Source organism: Papaver somniferum, chromosome 6, assembly GCF_003573695.1.
Source record: "Papaver somniferum cultivar HN1 chromosome 6, ASM357369v1, whole genome shotgun sequence".
NCBI lineage: Eukaryota > Viridiplantae > Streptophyta > Magnoliopsida > Ranunculales > Papaveraceae > Papaver > Papaver somniferum.
In genome coordinates this window covers 96,772,020-96,791,364 of record NC_039363.1, presented here as the reverse complement: position 1 = coordinate 96,791,364, position 19,345 = coordinate 96,772,020, and the positions used below count along the sequence as shown (strand labels likewise).

The 19,345-nt window shown below is 35.0% G+C and overlaps 3 protein-coding genes across 3 annotated transcripts; 2 read left to right on the top strand and 1 right to left on the bottom strand.

Moving 5' to 3' along the window:
• The first annotated feature begins 4,312 nt into the window (after nucleotides 1-4,312).
• Nucleotides 4,313-4,930, top strand: LOC113291163. Its single transcript, XM_026540728.1, has 2 exons — nucleotides 4,313-4,506; nucleotides 4,552-4,930. Exons 1-2 carry the CDS (start codon nucleotides 4,313-4,315, stop codon nucleotides 4,928-4,930), a joined length of 573 nt encoding a protein of 190 aa, XP_026396513.1.
• Nucleotides 4,931-14,322: 9,392 nt separating this feature from the next.
• On the bottom strand, nucleotides 14,323-15,953 carry LOC113285934. Its single transcript, XM_026534669.1, has 3 exons — nucleotides 15,781-15,953; nucleotides 14,998-15,491; nucleotides 14,323-14,920 (listed from the first exon to the last, which is right to left on the bottom strand). Exons 1-3 carry the CDS (start codon nucleotides 15,813-15,815, stop codon nucleotides 14,628-14,630), a joined length of 822 nt encoding a protein of 273 aa, XP_026390454.1. The 5' UTR covers nucleotides 15,816-15,953; the 3' UTR covers nucleotides 14,323-14,627.
• A 644-nt stretch (nucleotides 15,954-16,597) lies between these two features.
• Nucleotides 16,598-19,059, top strand: LOC113288499. The gene is made up of 5 exons (XM_026537549.1): nucleotides 16,598-17,012; nucleotides 17,112-17,239; nucleotides 17,335-17,447; nucleotides 17,941-18,126; nucleotides 18,769-19,059. Exons 1-5 carry the CDS (start codon nucleotides 16,666-16,668, stop codon nucleotides 18,796-18,798), a joined length of 804 nt encoding a protein of 267 aa, XP_026393334.1. The 5' UTR covers nucleotides 16,598-16,665; the 3' UTR covers nucleotides 18,799-19,059.
• The last annotated feature ends 286 nt before the right edge of the window (nucleotides 19,060-19,345 follow it).

The window sequence follows — 19,345 nt, the reverse complement described above, 5'->3', positions numbered from 1 at the left end:
AACCACAAATTTTAACCATTCTCAGCTTCAGACATACACTAGAACTGATTCATTCCATTGTCTGCAATGCACAAATTCAACACGTACACCAAACCAAATCCTAATTCATTCTCATCTCATAGATTCATCATTGCATTCTCAGCACCATCATCTTCCATTCAACAAGAGTCTGCAACTGCAACCCATCATACCCATGACAATCACCAAACTTGACCTATCACATAAATTCATCACCTGCAGTTCAAGATCAACCCTAGTTTCTGTCTCAACCATTCTTCATTCGGTTTTATTCCCAACAGAAGCAAATGTTTCAACTTCTCATCTTCAATTACCAACCAAAATCAATCCAAACTCAAATCTGAGTTTACATCTGTAATTTAGCTGCAACTTGTCTTTTAAACTATGAATCAGCTTCCAAATCTTCATCTCCATTAAACCCTAGATATCACCAGCAACAAATTGTTCTTGCCTGACTTCTCTTCCATTTAAACTGAACATCAACAGATCTATCTTCTCTATTTCTCCATCGACCCATTAATCATCTCCTCCAACAAATTCATGGCTTGATTTCTTGTTTCAACTCAAAACCCTGTAATCTTTCTTCTCAGATTTCAACCAACAACTGCACCTCCTAACTGCTTCAGAATCAAATTCCACCTCAAACCCCGTATGCAGAATCATTAATCAATCATCATATGAACATTCCCTCTCCGATCTTCTCAAGTCCTCTCTTCTTCTCTGCAATGAAGCCGCCACACTTTACAGGAAAAAAAAACGAAATAGAGGCTAATAATGAGAGAAATGATTATTCTCTGAAATTTAGGACTCCTGTAGGAAATAGAATTTGATACATCCACCCTGGTGAAATATATAAGGGTTGTTCAGATCTCACTTGGACGCGTATTCGCTTTCTTGCTCAACTGCCAGTTATGGAGACCCGAAAGTTCATTCTTCACCTCCTTTTTTGCATAACTTAGTTGGCTCCCTTGTGAATCGACCTTTTTTCCTTTTACGCTCTAAATGGACAATTTCTCGTTCTTTTGCTCCAAATGACTCTGAAGTACCTAAACACTCAAAAGTAAACATAAGATACATATTTTACAAAATAAATATCAAAGAAAGCATAAATAATAGATATAAAATCAAGGTGTTTACAACACCTATCACCTAAAGGAGGAACTCAGAAATTCGATTTTAATGTTTGAACCTAAAACACTAATGAATGCTTTCTCATCCTACAAAACAAAACTCCTAAAACCACACCAAATTTTTTTTCTCCCTATTTCAATACTTCAAGACCCTTTCCACCACCCACTTTACCTTCTAAGCCTACTTATATACCTCCCACTTCTTCTACTCCACAATACATACCTAAACCATCCCCATCATTACCCTTCAAACGACTCACCCCTGAGCGGGTGCAAGCAAGAAAGGCATAAGGCCTATGCTTCAATTGTGATGAAACATACATAAGGGGACATGTGTGTAAAAAACAGTACTTATGTGTGTTAATAGGAGAAGAGGCTGAAGAAATCTATGATTCTGGATTGAACACGGAACATGAGACTGATGAGGATCCCCTAATGGATTGTAACATGGAAATATCACTAAATGCACTGACTGGTACCATTTCAGCTGATACAATAAGGATTCACGGTTTTGTCAAGAAGAAGAGCATTTCAATTTTGATAGATACATGCAGTACCCATAACTTCATTGACTGTAGCTAGACAAAAGCTTGCAATGTCCCATTGAACATACTGCTAATCTCCTAGTCACAATGGCAAATGGAGATAAAACTGTAAGCTCTGGCATTTTTTCTAAATTGGATTGGTCCATGCAAGGGCACAAGTTTTGTGGGGATTTAAGACTTCTTCCTTTGGGGGGATGTGACATTGTGTTGGGTGTTGATTGGCTGAGGAATTTGGGAGATGTCTTATCCAACCTTGCCAAGTTATGTATTTCCTTCAAACATCATTTTACAGGGCATCACACAAAAACCATCCTTAAACATGATGAGTGGCTCTACAGTCAAAAGGTTTCTTCAAAAACACTCTCATGGTTTAGTTGGTAAGCTATTTTCTATTTCCACCACTTCTAGTCCATCACAACCACTTCCACAGGTTTCATGTGTCCTAAACCAGTTTACTGATGTATTCTCTGAGCCAAAATATTTACCACCATAGAGAGAATTGGACCATAAAATTCTTTTCAACCTCATTATGTGCCTGTGAACTTGAGACCATATAAATGTCCCTATATTCAAAAGTCTGTGATTGAGCAACTAGTACAAGAAATGCTCCTTTATGGCATTATTAAAACAAGCAACAACCCATTTGCTTCTCCAATTCTCCTTGTTAAGAAGAAAGACAACTCTTGGAGGTTCTGTGTTGGTTACAGGAAACTGAATAGCATTACCATCAAGGACAAGTTTCCAATTCCAGTAATTGATGAACTCTTGGATGAATTGCATGGCTTCATCTTCTTTACCAAGATTGATCTGAAATCTGGATATCATTAGATAAGAGTGTTCCCTCCTGATACACATAAAACTGCTTTCAGAACCCATCATGGTCATTTTGAGTTCAAGGTGATGCCATTTGACCTCACAAATGCTCCATCCACATTTCAGGCACTCATGAATAAGATTTTTCAACCTCATCTTAGGATGTTTATTATGGTATTCTTTGATGACATTTTTATCTACAGTCCTTCCTTAGAGGATCATGTTCTTCATGTACAAACTGCTTTACAAATTCTCAGAGAAAATCAACTATTTGCAAACTTCTCCAAGTGTTATTTTAGGCAAACAGAACTGGAATATTTGGGCATATTGTCACTGCTGATGGGGTTAAAGATGATCCTGCTAAAATCTCTGCAATGGTGGATTGGCCTACACCTACAAATATTAAAGCCTTAAGAGGTTTTTTGGGTCTGACGGGGTATTATAGAAAATTTGTTAAGGATTATGGTCTTCTATGTAGACCATTAACCGATTTGCTTAAAAATGATTCTTTTCAATGGTCTCCTGCTGTCACTGCTGCCTTTATTCAGCTCAAGAGGGCCATTATAACTACCCCTGTGCTTGCCTTACCTGACTTCACAAAACAATTTGTCTTAGAGACAGATGCTTGTGATTTGGGAATTGGTGTTGTCCCCATGCAAGACAACAGAGCAATTGCTTTTTACAGCAAGCCATTGGGACCCAGAGATGCTGCCATGTCCACTTATGAAAAGGAGTTGTTGGCCATTGTCCAAGCTGTCACTAGATGAAAACACTATTTACAAGGTACACACTTCATTATCAAGACAGATCATCAAAGAACTCATTATTTCTTAGAGAAAAATATCTCCACTGTCTTGAAACAAAAATGGCTTATGAATCTATTAGGTTATGACTATGAGATTGTGTACAAGAAAGGCTCTGACAATAAAGTAGCAGATGCTCTTTCTAGAAGACCTCATGCAAATGCCTCCTGCCACACTACATCTCTTTCAAGTCCAGCTTGGACTCAAGACATTATTGATAGTTATGCTGATGACTCTCAAGTTTAGAGTTTAATTGCTCATCTTACTCTTACTCCCATCTCTAATCTTAAGTACACTTACCAATTGGCATTTTAAGATACAAGGGGAGACTCTACATTGGTAGTTCAACTACTACTAGAACCAAAATTTTGGACTCCATCCACTCTTCAACAGTAGGGGGACATTCTGGAATGCATTCCACTTATATTAGTGCCAAATATTACTTCTTCTGGCATGCAATGAAGAAGGATATTCTACTATTTGTCTTCACTTGTGATGTTTGCCAAAGGCACAAAGGAGAGCATACTTTTCCTGCTGGCTTACTTCAGCCATTGCCCATTCCAGACCATGCATCGCAACACATCTCAATAGACTTTATTGAAGGGTTGCCAATGAGTGAAAGAAATTCAGTCATTCTATTAGTGGTAGACAGACTTACTAAGTACAACCACTTTATTGGATTGCACCATCCTTACACAGCTTCCTCTGTTGCTAGAGAATTATCTCTCATGTGTTGAAGCTTCATGGGTTACCTGCTTCCATAGTTTCTGACAGAGACAAAGTTTTCACAAGTCATTTTTGGCAGGACTTATTCAAGGCATTGGGTACTCAACTGCATTTAAGCACAGCATACCATCCATAAACTGATGGCCAAACTGAAAGGATAAATTCTTGTCTTAAAAGTTACTTGAGATGTATGTGCAGTCATCAACCAAAGAAATGGCATCTTTGTCTTCCTTTGGATAAATGGTGGTATAATAGCAACTACCACACTAGCTTGAAAATGAGTCCCTTCCAATCACTTTATGGATATCTACCTCCACACTTAGCTTTTCCTTCTTCTGCCACAACATCTGTTGCTGCTATTGAAGACTATATGAAACAGAGAGATGATGTCCTTGATATTTTGAAGGATACTCTACATAAATCACAGGAGAGGATGAAATTCTTTGCTGACAAGACCAAAACTGATAGTGTGTTTTAAGTGGGTGACAAGGTTTATCTCAAGTTGCAACCTTACAGGCAAGCTTATGTGGCTTTGAGAAGGAACCTCAAACTAGCATCCAAATATTATGGCCCTTTCACTATTATCCAGAAGGTTGGTGCAGCTGCTTACAAACTTCAATTACCAGCAGAAGCCAGGATCCACCCAGTCTTCCATGTCTCTCAGCTCAAGAAACACATTGGAATCACTCACATTCCATCTCCTTCTCTACCTGTTCTAGATACTGATGGCTCCATTTTGGTAATTCCTGCTGCTGCCTTGGACTCTAGAACTATATTACGTAATGGTTTTTATGTTCCTCAATTGCTCATCAGGTGGACCAGTGCTTCTGTGGAAGATGCTACATGGAAAGATGCAGCTCATATTGCCCATCATTTTCCTAAATTCCATCCTTGAGGACAAGGATTTGATGATGGAGGGGGCATTGTCATGTGCATTTTCAAAGGCTAGTTGTGTTAACTCTGAAGGGTGCCCTTATCAATACTGTGTGTGCATCAAATCGACTTGTAGGCTGCGAATTATTGGCTAGTAGAGAGTCAGTGTTAGCATGACACTTGTCCAGACCCGATTGGGTGTTAGCTTAGGGTTTTCTATTTCTTTCCTTGTTGTATTTAAGCTGTAGAAAAAACCCGTTTTCAGGTAAATAATGAATAAGTGATGTGTTATTGGCTGCTACGACAGAGTTATCTTATTCCGACTCATTCCCGTTCAAATTTCAGTTACAGTTAATTCTAAATCATACTAAGAATAGTACAATAGGTCGTATAAGTATTTTAGAGGGTGGAAAAAACATAAGGAATATAGTTTATTTTTTGAAAATGCATGGAATAAAACAGAGCAAATTTGGATAATGATATCATTAAAACTCTTGGGGAAATATCTGTGGACTTTAAATATTAGAATATGAACATGTTTAAGAACATATTTAAGAATAAAGAGCTCATATTAAAAAAAATAGATAAGGAAAATGCCAAACCAGAACTTTTGGTTTAAAAAACAGTCTCAATTGACTTAGAAATTGAGCTAGAAAACTGGAATAAGATAGAAAACATATATTGGTTAGAGAATAGTAGGGATGTTTTTTAACGAACATGATAGATGTACAAGGTATTTCCATGTGTTTTCTTCAATAGAAAAAAGATATAACACCATTCACACTCTTAGAGAAGAATCTGGATTATGGACTGAGGGAAAGGATAAATTAGACCAGTTGTTAAGAAACCATTTTGCTAGTATTAGTACCACATCTAGAAACCAAATAAATCAACTTTTTGGCACCATTATTCCTAGTGTTATCACGGATGAGGAAAATTCCAAGCTTGTGAAAATCCCTAATAATGAAGAAATTAGGACTACTCTATTTGATATGAATGCTTGGGGTTCACCGAATCCGAATGGTTATCCACCAGAGTTTTTTCAAACTCACTGGAATGTGGTTGAAGATGATGTTGTGTTTTTGGTTAAACAATTTTCGATACATGGAAACTACAGGAATCCTTAAATGAATCATTTATTTCTCTTATTCCTCAAACTGAAAATTCAATCGTACCTATAGATTTCAGGCCTATAAGTTTAAGTAATTCCCTTCATAAACTTTTTTCTAAAATATTAGCAAATCGACTGAAAAGGGTTTTAGAAAAGATAATTTCATCAAATCAATCTGCCTTTATTCCAAAAAGACAAATTGTGGATTGAAAAAGCGGGGTCTAACAGGCACACCCAATATTTCTTTTAGGCAATTTGTATGAATTAACTCCAATATAATTCCAAGAGAATCAACTAGACAGTCAGACTCAATCAAGGAAAATATACCCAAAAGTTATCTCTTTGTTTCTCAATGTAGTCAGCAAATCAAACAGATAGAAATCCACGAGCCTGATTATTATGAGAAACAACTTGAACGGTACCAAAGACTAATGTTCAAATGTCAATTAACAACCAAAGGTTGGATTTACCAACTGATTGAACTATGCACAACCTGTGATATTTCAATTATATAGAAAAATAATGCGGAAAAGAAATAATACAGACACCAGAAGTTTTGTTAACGAGGAAACCGCAAATGCAGAAAAACCCAGGGACCTAGTCCAGATTTGAACACCATACTGTATTAAGCCTCTACAGACTTTAGCCTACTACAAGTTAACTTCAGACTGGAATGTAGTTGATCCCTAACCAATCTTACACTGATTAAGGTACGGTCGCGTTCCTTACGCCTTTGAATCCCAGCAGGACTCTACGCACTTGATTCCTTAGCTGATCTCACCCACAACTAAGAGTTGCAACGACCCAAAGTTGAAGAATTGATAAACAAATTTGTCTCCCACAGAAAAGTCTATTTTAATAGATAAATATGTCTTCCACAGAAATACCTACAAGGTTTGTTCCATCTTTTGATAAATCAAGGTGAATAGGAACTAATTGATAATCCGGTCTTATATTCCCGAAGAACAGCCTAGAAATATCAATCACCTCATAATAACTTAACTATATGGTAGTAGAACAAGTTATTGTGGAATCACAAAGAATGATACGAAATCATGTAAGATGTTACCAGGTGATTTTCACATGATCATTTTTTGACTTTCATCAAGGATAATGATGAACGTAGTTAAAGCAAAAAGCTTTCCAACACATATCTCGAGAAAGATCTAAGCGAGTTAAACTCAGCTCGAAATATCAAATATGTATGATGTAAAGTCTATATAGATATACGACTTTGTATCAATAGGAGATACAATAGAATAGACTTCTGAGTGATAGATGAGTTCAAGTCTCCACATACCTTTTCTTGATGAAGTTCCACAAGATCTCCTTAGTAGTTTTTCGTCTTAATCGATGAACGCCATGAAGTATAGATCTCAACTACATATTCTATCATAATCCGAGACATAGCTATACATAGACTAGAAATTAAGACTTATAGTTTTGACAACTAAACTTGAGAAACAAGTTTGAGATAGCAACGCTTGCGAGTTCGACCGACCAGTGCTCTAACATGGATAATATTTTGGTAGCTCATGAAATGCTTCACAGTATGAAAACTAGTAAATCCAAGAAAGGGGACTTTGCACTTAAACTCGATTTATCAAAAGCTTTTGAAAAATGGAATGAAAATTTGTGATTCATATGTTCCGAAAATTTGGTTTTCGTCAAAGATGGTGCGATCTAATATTTGAATACATTTCAACAGTCAAATTGACGGTTTTGCTAAATGGAATCCCTGGAATACAATTTTGCCCCTACGAGGGGTCTTTGTCAAGGAGACCCTCTCTCGCCATATATTTTCATTAATGCCTTAGAAGGTTTATCCAAATTATTTTCTCATGCTGAAGTTAGTAACAAATTTTCTGGAGTTATAATTAATAAAAATTATCCTATTATTTTCCATTTATTATTCGCAGACGATTGCTTCATTTTCAGTAAGGTTGATTTGGCTGAATTTAGAAAGCTAATGAATATTCTTGACAAGTTTTCTAGTTCTTAGGGTCAAACAATAAATTACCATAAGTCTGGAGCGTACTTTAGCAAGAAAGTCCATCATAGGCATGAAAATATCATTGCAAAAATGTTACAAGTTCAAAAAATATCTAAAGATGAGAGATACTTAGGGACTCCAATGTTTTTTAGCAGAAGAAATGCTCTGAATTTTGATACATTGCTTGATAGAGATTATAAATCTCTAAGTGGGTGGAAGGTTTAATTGTTGTCTCAAGCAAGTAGAATAATTCTTATAAACTCAACCCTGTCTGCTTTCCCATGCTATCAGAGATGCAGTGTTTTGAGTTCCCAAAGACTGTTTTAGATTAGTTTGATCAAATGTAACGAGACTTTTGATGGGATAAAGACAATCCCAACAAAGCGTTTATCTTAAATCTTGGACTACCATTAGGACAACTAAGTCTGGAGGGGGTATAGGAATTAGAAACCCCCATCATGTGAATGTCTATTTACTTACCAAACTGGTGTGAAGGCTGTTGAATAACCCGAATTCCCTATGGGTAAGAGTACTTCCCGAGAAAGAATCCTCTGCATAAAAACGGAGATTATCAAATCTCATGGATATGGCACAACGTTAGAAAAGGATTGGAAGTGGTAAAAAGTAATTACATTTGGGAAGTTGGCAATGGTAGGAACATTAATATAAATCTGGATAACTGGATTCCATGCATAGGTCAGTTAAGTGATTGGCATCATGATGAATTTAAATTTGTGTCTGATCTGATAGATGAAAATAGATGTTGGGATAATAATCGTATTGGTTCTGTTTTAACTCCTGATATTTCTTTGACAATTAAATCTATCTATATATATATATATATATATATATGGTAACATCCGGGACAAGCTTAGATGGAAACGCACTAAAAATGGAGAATTCTCTACAAGGTCAGATTGTCGACTTATATCTAATGAACATGACAACAATGATAAGTTTTGTCTTAAACTGTGGCATATGACTACCCTGCTTAGAATTGGCCTCAAATGTTTTATGTTTGAAAGCTAAAATGTATGGAATATTGAATAATGTGGATCCTTTTTGTGTGTTATGTGATGAAGGTAAATTAGAGACTTCTAACCATTTGTTTACAAATTGCAGTTTTACAAAGGCAGTGTGGTTTGGATTGGGAATACAACTGCCTACTTTGGTAACGGTTTTTTGAATTGGATTAGGTCTTGGTTTACACAACTATTAAATAAATGGAAAGAAATGTTTAGCATAATTTGCTGGCAAGTACGAAATCATAGAAATTCTATGGTTTTACAGAAAGCTAGACCAAATCCAATTGAATGAATTAAGTTGATCAAAATATTTATTAATGATAGGGAGTTATCTATGGGTAAAAATGATTTGCAGCAACAGTTGGGAACAAACATAAAATCATCTTATTTTAAGGAGTTACTTGAATTCGGGGGAAATATTCTTTATGTTGATGATTCACCAGTCTCTAAATTGAAGTTTTTTTGTTGTATTCTCCATTTTTTCTAAACACATTTCAGTTTCCGAAAGAAAGACAATGTTAGGTTTAAACTTTTCAATCAGAAATTTCAGGTGATTGTATGTTTAGGACTATTACATCCTTGGGCATTCCACGAAAGTATTGTCATCTTATCCAAACAGGGATTAAAATTGAGTCTCCTAAAAGAACTAAATCATATAAACATGCAAAGATAACTACTGGATTGAAGTGTAGAACAAATTCAAAGAGTCAAATCAAGGCAAATAGAGTACAAAAAAAAACAAGGGAAACAAAAAAATGATATTAAGCGCGACTAAATAAACATATCAACAAATGGAATTTGCAGACCATAAACTAAACCGGGAAAAAATGCCAAGAAAACAAACACAGTGCTTCACATCAATGAACATAACTCATATGCCAACACAAAGACCACTAACATATTGTAAATTTAGAGCAAATTCAAAGAAACAGGCGTACCCAAACAGATGAGAAACGAAACAAAACAAACGAAATACCAGAACGAAACAATAGAAATTAAACGCTAAAAAATCAACTAAGCTTGAAGGAATTAGGAACTTATCGAGGAGATTTGAAGATCTGAAAGCCAGAGCTTGAGAGTGGATTTGCCTCTAATTTCTCCCCTTATTCTCTATATAAAAATAGAGTTTATTCGAGCGACGTGGTTAACCGGAGCTTCTGGTTGATTCTGGCCCCACCAATTTTTTCTAAAGGAAATTATTTGACGTGGCCTAATGAAATGTGGAAAATAATTTATGGTCCAAGGAGATTTTTTTTAAAATGGAAAACGTATTTTTTGTTTCCTAAAGTAATTATCTCAAAAATACAGTGTTGCCAAAAATACATGCAATAAAAAATCAGTCATACATGACCGATTTCATCGTAAAAATCAAAATTAAATCAATCATGCATCAATCAGATAATCAATCAATCGCATAATTAATAATTTAATTAAAAAAATGTTTAATGTCCAATGTCCGCCTACAATTCTCAAAATCATTCTTTTCCTAATTACAAATCCATTCTATTTATTAAAACTAAAAAATAAAATTACACTTCCGATGAAAATTAAAAAGAAAAAAAATTGATCAAGTTAGTTGGGGTACTAACATGAGATTTCGACGTTGTGGCTTTCTTGCAACTAGACTTTTTAGTGATCCTTCCGAATAATAAAAAAAAAAAATTGTTAGAAAAATTCAAAATCGTTTGATCCTGTCCAACGTAGAAAATATAAAATGGTTAAAGTCGTTGGCTAATTGGTCAGTAAAAATTAAAAACGAGAAGACAGAAAACTTTGGCAGCAAATGCAATACAAAAACATTAAAAAAAACTGGTTGTTTCCATATATATTATAGATATACTCGACATCTTTTGGACGAAATTGTTGCAACAAATTGATGTGAATCCAAAATTATAAAAAATGGTGTAAAAGCTTTAAGATATTGATTGATATTATTTCCCAAATATTATTTTTTTTATAAATTTTAAGATATTATTGATATTATTTCCAAATATAAATTTTTTTAATGGTATTTTAGGCTTGGTGGGTCGGTGATATTATTTCCCAAATATTTTTTTTTTAAATTTTAAGATATTATTAATATTATTTCCCAACATAAAGTTTTTTGATGGAATTTTAGGCTTGGTGAGTCGCTATATAAAGCACTGGAGCAGAGAGCAATTCTGTTGTTTGCACATTGCTTTTTCCTTTTTGCTACAGGTTTTTGTTTTCTTATTTCTTTCTCCCGGTTTCCTGCAGTTTAGGATTTTTTGTTGTTTTTTGATCATTCTTTTTTGTTTGTTTGTTTTGCATGTACCTCTGCGAGGGTAATCAATGGTGATAATCTCTGTTGCAATAAGAGAAGTCATAATGATATATATCCGTTCTTTTGGCGCTCTATAGAAATGATCAGAGAACTCATACGAGGTATATATTATAGTTAAATGATTTCTTTTTGGTGTGTTTTTTCGGTGATTTTGTTTTGTACATTTTTCGATGGTTTTGTTATGCGGACTTGCAGTTGTAGGTGAGATGTCTCTTGCACAAACGAATGAGGCGATAAAATAGATTTGGTTCACCTTTTTGTTGGTGTGCGAACTAAATAACCAGAAGATACAAGGCCCGAAGGCCGCACAACAGGAAGAGGTGATGGATTTTTAGTTTGTTGTCTTTTCTTTCTAGGTTTCTTTTTCTTTTTGTGGGTGTTGATCTACAAATCAGAAAATACGACGACTACATGTATATGATTCATTGTATCCAAAAGACATTGTTTAAATACGTTGCTTTTCAATTATTTTAAGTGTTTGTGTTTGTACTTGAGTAACTTGGTGTGCTTTTTTATTTTGTTTCAGACTCGGGTCAACTGAATGTTAAAATCTATTTCTCATTCGAGATTGAGAAGCTAGATACAAATAGTTGTAAGTTTTAATGCTTAAATGGCACTACTAATGTTCCCTTTTAATGGGATAATCCCAAAAGATTGTTGCATTGGAAGATATCTGATAGCATAGAAAATATGGTAAATTTTTTTCGTCTCTTTCAAATTTTGGTATCAGTTTCAACGGTGTCCCTGCTGATTTTTAGCTGCATACGTATGAAGACAACAAAGTCATCTAAACACCAACAAGATAGTACGAGTTGCCATCTCAACCAATGAAACGAAATAAATATTAAAGCAATTAAAATTCTGAGTTTTTTTTTTGTATTGCTTCGGTTTATTGTTTTACTTTGAGGAAAATATTTTGATTGTGTTTATTGCGTAGTATCTAACTAATTTCACGGCCAAGAAGGGCATTCTAACTGATGTAATAGTGGATTCACTTCTTTTTTCTTTTGTATTTGGCCAAACTAGAATCTCTGGTAAATAGTACCCTCTCATCATATTCTCGGAACATAGTCTCGGAACACCAATCAGTAAAGGAACGATTTGAATAAAAATAATTAGGCTTTAGTCAAAATATTATGATCCATGTTGTGGGTTTAGTAATGAGTTTTAAGTGTATCCACAATGCCAAATGTGATATTTTTAACCAATGTCAACGAGCTTCTTAGCACTTCGTTACAAAACAATCGGTATAACAACTAAACATGGAAGGTGATTGTATTCTAAGAATCGATGCGTACTCCAGTGAACCACATCATGTGGTGTGATTAAGAATTTAGCAAGTAATTTAAGAAGAAAATCAAGCCAAATTAGAGTTTAATGGAAGTATAGATTTAGCAATACTCTTATGAACTTAACAACAATTGCACAGAATTATAAACCACACATAGGAAAAGACGAATAGAAGAAGGATCATAGCTTCTTCTCGACACAAATTGAAATGAAATTTCAAGTCTCTTTTGACAGAAATGGAAGAGGTGATAAATGCACTTGATGGAGAATCAATTTCTTGCGCCATGCAAGGCAATAGAGAATAAAGCGGACAAAAATAGCTATGATATTAACTCGAAATTATGCCAGTATATTTTGATTTTTGGAATGTCGAAAATATATTATCATAATTTAAACTTGGTAATAAAACAATTTTGCACGGGTCAAATAGGTTCATGGTCTTGCAAGTCAATAATTATAATACTCTTTACCAAGACAAAGAGGAAACGAAGGAAGTCAATAGTTATGATACTTAACCAGAAAAGAAAGAAAAGAAAGAGGAAACAAACCAGAAAATAAAGAAAAGAAAGAGGAATTAAAAGAAATTTTATATCCAAGATGGTGATCATTCCTTACATAGAAAAAGATAACATTTTTAAGGCTAGGACAAAAGAGGATGTCGAAGAATGAAATTTAAGAAAAAGTCCCTTTTTATTTTATTGTCTCCGTTGGAGTTTATATTTTTTGGTTCATTTTATTTTCTTGCACACCAACTGAGATATTAGTTTATTAATCTTCTATTGTAGAAAAAAGATCATGCTTACGGCTTACTTATTTGTTATCCCTTTTTCATAATACTCACTCTATTTAACAATGATACTTTCACTTTTTCTTATTTATAACAAGCATCCAATATTTCACAAGCAAGATCCAGACCCGTGCATCACACGGACGAAAAACTAGTTATCCACAACAAGTGTAATCGAAAATGCTTTCTTAAAACTGATACTATGAAACATGATTCTTATGATGTGCTTTAGTTTCCTTACTGAAGTCACCTTTCTGTTGTTGCTTCTTATTAACCGTGTTTGAGTTTTTCATTTTCGATTGACAGTTAAATCTAAGTTTGATTTTCTGTTATTTTTGCTCTCACTGTAGCCGTCGTTAGGGTTTTCTGTTCCTTGTCATAATTTTTTCTCATTTTTTCTTTCTTTCGTACGTATTTTTCTTTTTTTGTTTTTACCTATCAACCATGGTGGGTAAGCTAACCTAGTTTCCTATATATATGTCTAACTCAGTGAACTCCGATTAACTCAGTGGTTAAACCAGTTAACTCTGAACCAGTAAATTCACCGGTTCATTATCCGGTCCGATTCTTAAAACATTGGTTTGATGTGAAAAATTTGAAGTGAGAAGAAGCCTTGCTGCTTTTATAATCGGGTCATTAATTGATATGCCCCCATTTATTTTAAATATTTTTATTTTTATCCCGTTATATTGCCAATTTTGGAAAATATCCTTAAATCACCTTTTCCGTCCATCCTCCTTTCCGTTTTCCTCCTTCCATACCAACAATAGTCTTTTTTATCCACGTGTTAATAAGTGCTAGGCAGAAAAAGACCACAAGACCCCTAAATTCAATTTCATAAAGTAATCTCTAGAACCTTAAGATAACCAACCTGTTCTTAGTCACTGTCTTCAGATATCTTTTAAACAACCTTAAGACTGTTTATGAACCGAACTCAGTTGAAAATTGTAAATAAAAGTAATTGTAAATAAAAGTAGATAGACATATTCTAAAACAAGTAGTTTTGATATGAAGATACTAAATAATGAGATAAGAAAAATACAAAACCTAATTCCTAAAAGAGGGATTGATCGAGAAAAAGCGGAAAAAAAACTCCCCAAGACCCTCTAACAGAAATCTTAAAACAACCAAATAAAACATGCAACAAACAGAAGTCTTACGAAGTCCTACTGAATAAAAACTGAAACTAATGATAAACGCTTTCCCCATTAATCAACTAGTGATCCTCCAGGTTGTGAAGATTCAGCAAGATTAATGTTGTTGTTGCCATTATTCTTACGTTTTCCAGTGCGGCTTTGACCGTGATTATAGTTAATGCTTGTGAAAGTCTGACCATCTACCTCAGTTCTAAGTCTCTTTGCCTTCAGATTTAAACCAACTGCGCCACCCCCACAAGTAGTTTTGTTGTGACCAGTTTGTTTGCACTTGCTACAGGACCTAAGTTTATTGACATTACCTTCAGCTTCATCGTCCGTCTCCAACAACTGCTCGTATCCATCGTCTGCAAGCCAACCATTATTAGTTAAATACATCAAAAAAATCAAGATAAAATATAAATCATAAGTTCAAACACATAACCTTCACTACTGCCTTCTTGGTCACCAAATTCATATCGGTCACCTCGCACAGAAGGACCACCAGGACCAACTTCCTTAAAGTTATTACAGAACTCAGACCACTCCTTAGCATCTTCACTCTCACTATATAAAAGTGGTTGAGTCCATGGTGCATCTTCAGGATGACATTCGTCCTCTCCCCAATTGTCCAAATTACAAACTGACTCCTGCATTGCCTTAAAAGCTTCCTCTAAATTAATGACTTTTTTTGAAGCTTTTGTCCAGAAACGAGCTTGTTCCACATCATTTTGAAGATCAACAATTCCTTGACTGCCTCCCACATGTAAATTGTCACCACCACTTGCTTGAGTTGGCTGTGTTGGCTTAGGATCATCACCAAAATCTAGGACAACATTTCTAGAACTTGAATTCAGATTATTCGTAGCTTTAGAAATAAGTCTTGGAGTAACATTTGGCTCTGCTGATGCTTTAGCTAACTTCTTTGGTGTTGAACTCCTTTAGTTATGATCAATAAAATCATAAAAATAACGACATCAGATACGTTCCAAGTACACAGTAAGAATTCACATGAACATGCAAAAAAAAAAGAGTAAGAAGATTTCGACAATTTCCATCAGAGAATCCAAACATGAATGCTAATAAACCAACAGATGCACATACAAACATATAAATCAACAACACCAACAACCTATTTGAGTATATAATAAATCAAAAAACACACTAAACCAAAGAAAAAGTCACTAAAATAAACATACATATGAAGGTATAAATTTGGATTTAATACCTTAATTGAATTTCAATGGTTTTTTTCTTCACCATTTTCAGCACCACTGCTTGCGGATGACAAAATCGAGTTTCTAAAAAATTCACAAACAATCCCTAATTTATAAGGAAGAAATTTGGGGGAAAGAATTGATAATAGGAAATGGGGAAATGGGTTAGAAACTGAATTAGTGGATAATACGTGGGATTTAGCATCTGAAATTTTCGTTCCCACTACTACAGTTAGTGGATTCATGAGCAAATAAGTGGAGAAGAACAAGGAATTGTGAAGAAAGTGGGGAAGAAGAAGGAACTGTGAAGAAAATGGGAAGAAAATGGGAAGAAGAAGGAGTTGTGAGGGTATTTTCATTCCCACTACTACAGATCGTCCTTTGATGAGCTAATAAGTGGGGAAGAAGCAAGAACTGTGAAGAAAGTGGGAAGTGGGGGAAGAAGAAGGAACCGAAGAAAATGTCTTACGAAAATGGGAAGAAGGAGCTGTGAGGGTACATGCGTCCATTTAATATAAAAGCTATGTCCACGTAGCATTTTTTTTACGACTATTTAGTGTTTTCATAGGAGACTCAACAGATGTCAAAAATTCTCTCGGAAATTTTGACGGCAAGGATAGTTTAGAAAGTTTTAAAATAACGGGTATAGATTAGTATGTCGGTTATTAGTTTGGGGACAGTTTGACCAATTCCCCTTTATAATCCAGACATGCTAGAAAAGCTCCCGAAACCACTGGCGCCTTCAAGGAAGCAAATACTGTCAATGACTCAATGTAGGTCAACAAAAAGGACCAACAACTCTGACACTAATTTGTGGACCGTAAAACTATGAATGAAATAAACAAAGAGAAAAGCATTGGTTTGGCGAACAGGAACTTAAAGAGGTAGAAAACATCATGTTGCTCCTATCACAAGCACCGAATGGAGGAAGTCTATCAACCAAAAGATATACAATCTCTTCTCATCCTCAATTCCCAAAACCAAACCCACCCCTCTTCTCTAAAAAACACAAATTCCCATCTAAAAACCACTCAAACAAACCCTTTAATCTCATTGTAGCAAATGCAGAACCAAAGAGTGATTCACCTTCTTCTTCTGCAACTACAAAACAACCTCTAAACCCTTCTCCCTCTCCTCCTCCTCCTTTCAATGAAACTGTTCGTGTAGGTGAAGAAAGTGTTCCTTTAGAAGGAGTTATTCAGTTTGATAGACCTAGTTCATCTTTGCAAATCAATAAATGGGGGTAATTCTTATCATAAATTTGCTTCATTTTTTTAATTTGGTTTTAAATTCTTGGTTTCCAATATGAAATTTGACTACCCATTTGTTGAAATTTTTACAGTCGTATTGCTCTTCTCTCTGGTGGGGATGTATTAGCACTGCTTTTATTCTCTGCTATCGGAAGATTCAGCCATGGTTTTCCTGTTTTTGACATTGAGACTCTCCGTACTGCTGACCCTTTCATTGCTGGTACCGACTATTGTTATCCTTGTTGTTCAATTTGTCAATTTTGTTTTTCATTAGTTTTTTTAATTTTCTGGAATTGTTTTTTTTTTCTCTTTCAGGATGGTTTTTAAGTGCTTATTTCCTTGGAGGTTATGGAGAGGATGGAAGAGGAATGAATGGTTTCTCAAAAGCTCTTACTGCGGCTACCAAATCGTGGGCCGTGGGGATTCCGGTTAGTTCCGCTTCTGACTTTGATTTGTTTGTGTAGCGTAGCCATACCATAGTCATGAAAGATCAAACTATCCATCTTCGATGACATTAACTATGAGATAAAATGGTCTAATTTAGTGACATAGTAGCTTGACCCGGGTTTTTTCGGGATAATTTCTTTCAAAACTGATAGTGGAAACTAAAATAAAGTCTTTTATCCTGTATTGGTTAAGAAGTTAATATAACGTGTGTATTTATAAGAACAGACCAGTACACATGAATCAAGTCTCTTGCATTTCCATGCTGTGTTCTTTTTGAACATCCACCATCACCTGGTTGAAAACTGACGTCTTGATAATTAGTTGGCATAATGTGTATGTCGGTGTATACGAACAGACCATTATACATGAATCAAGTCTCTTGCATTACTATGTTGTAATCTTTTTGTACATTCAGGATTACCTTGTCTACCACTGGCGTCTTTAGTCTTGACATTTATCATTTGTATTGGGCAGTTAGGGATTGTCATTAGGAGTACAACAGCAGGTCATATTCCAAAAGTGAGCTTTATGCTAGTTACCATGGCAAGCACTGCAGTTTTTCTGATCGGGTGGAGAGCATTATTACTAAAAATCCTCCCAAATGATAAGAAGAAGAAAGATGATACGTACAGGAGCGGGAGTGCATTTGAACTCTTTGAGGTAAAGCAATGGTTACTAGTTAACCAATCAATTTTTTCTGTAGTTTATGGAAGTTTTGAACAAAGTATTATATTTCGCTAGGGATATTGCAGCCTAGAAGTTCTTCAGTTCTGCCTATGATTAGTACCATGTTCACTAGATTCTCAGATTGCGTTGATGGTTGGAAATGGCAAAAATATACATGAATACGTCGGACCTATTAGGATGTTGTCTTGCTGATACACATCTAAGGCAAAAAAATTTGAAATAACATGGTAATGTTTCTCATTTGAGAGTACTCCAAACAAATAAAGAGAGGTGACATAATGTTAACAGCCACCGAAGACTCTGTCCTAGTGTCATGTACAGAAACTGATCTTTCTTTCTCTCTTATCCGAGGACGTAGTATGAGGCCAACCCTATGCCAGTCGAACCCTCGACTTGACTTAACTCGGTTGATTTCGGTTTTATTTAAATTTTGTTCATAAACACAGTGATCCAGAAAGAGCCAGGGGAATCTGCTTCTCTTAATGTTGTTAAGCTGTTAAACATAAGATTTTGAACCCAAGTTTATATACCTTGCCTGTTACTTCTTCCGTAATAAAATATGTGTAACAATGGTTTGGATCTTAGTAACTGAAACACATTAGTTTGTTGCTGCAGTTACTCACATCATTAGTCAGGAGGTGGTGATCTGATCCATTCTGAAACCTATTTACCCATCATTTCGGCTCTTGTTATTATCTAATGTGATCCTCGAACTGTAATATTGAAGTTTCTATCATCTCCAATGTAAACATTCAACAGCTACAACTAATACAATTTTTCTCCTTGTATGATAACTTTATTTCTTCTGTAACCTCTGCAAGTTTTTTGCTCAATTGGGTAGCGTTTTGGGCTTTAGAGTTTGTAATCAATAACTTTTACTAATTCATCCTTAATTTCGAAAAAAAATTAAAACTAGGATGGGAAGACATCGTCACACAATGATAATGCAGTTAAACGACATTTTTGTTTTCCCTGTACTTTGAGGTTCTTCTGTGTATTATTCAATTTGTTTGTCTTACATACCTAAATTGTGGTAATAAATGAATCCATCGTGAGAGCTAGAATTTAACGATTTCATAATATACTGTAAAATGACTAAAGACGGTCTTGTAATCCAATTCATATTGATCAGTATGCTTCAACATTTACTTTTTCTATAGATTTAGGATTCGAGAATTATGAAGAGGGTATT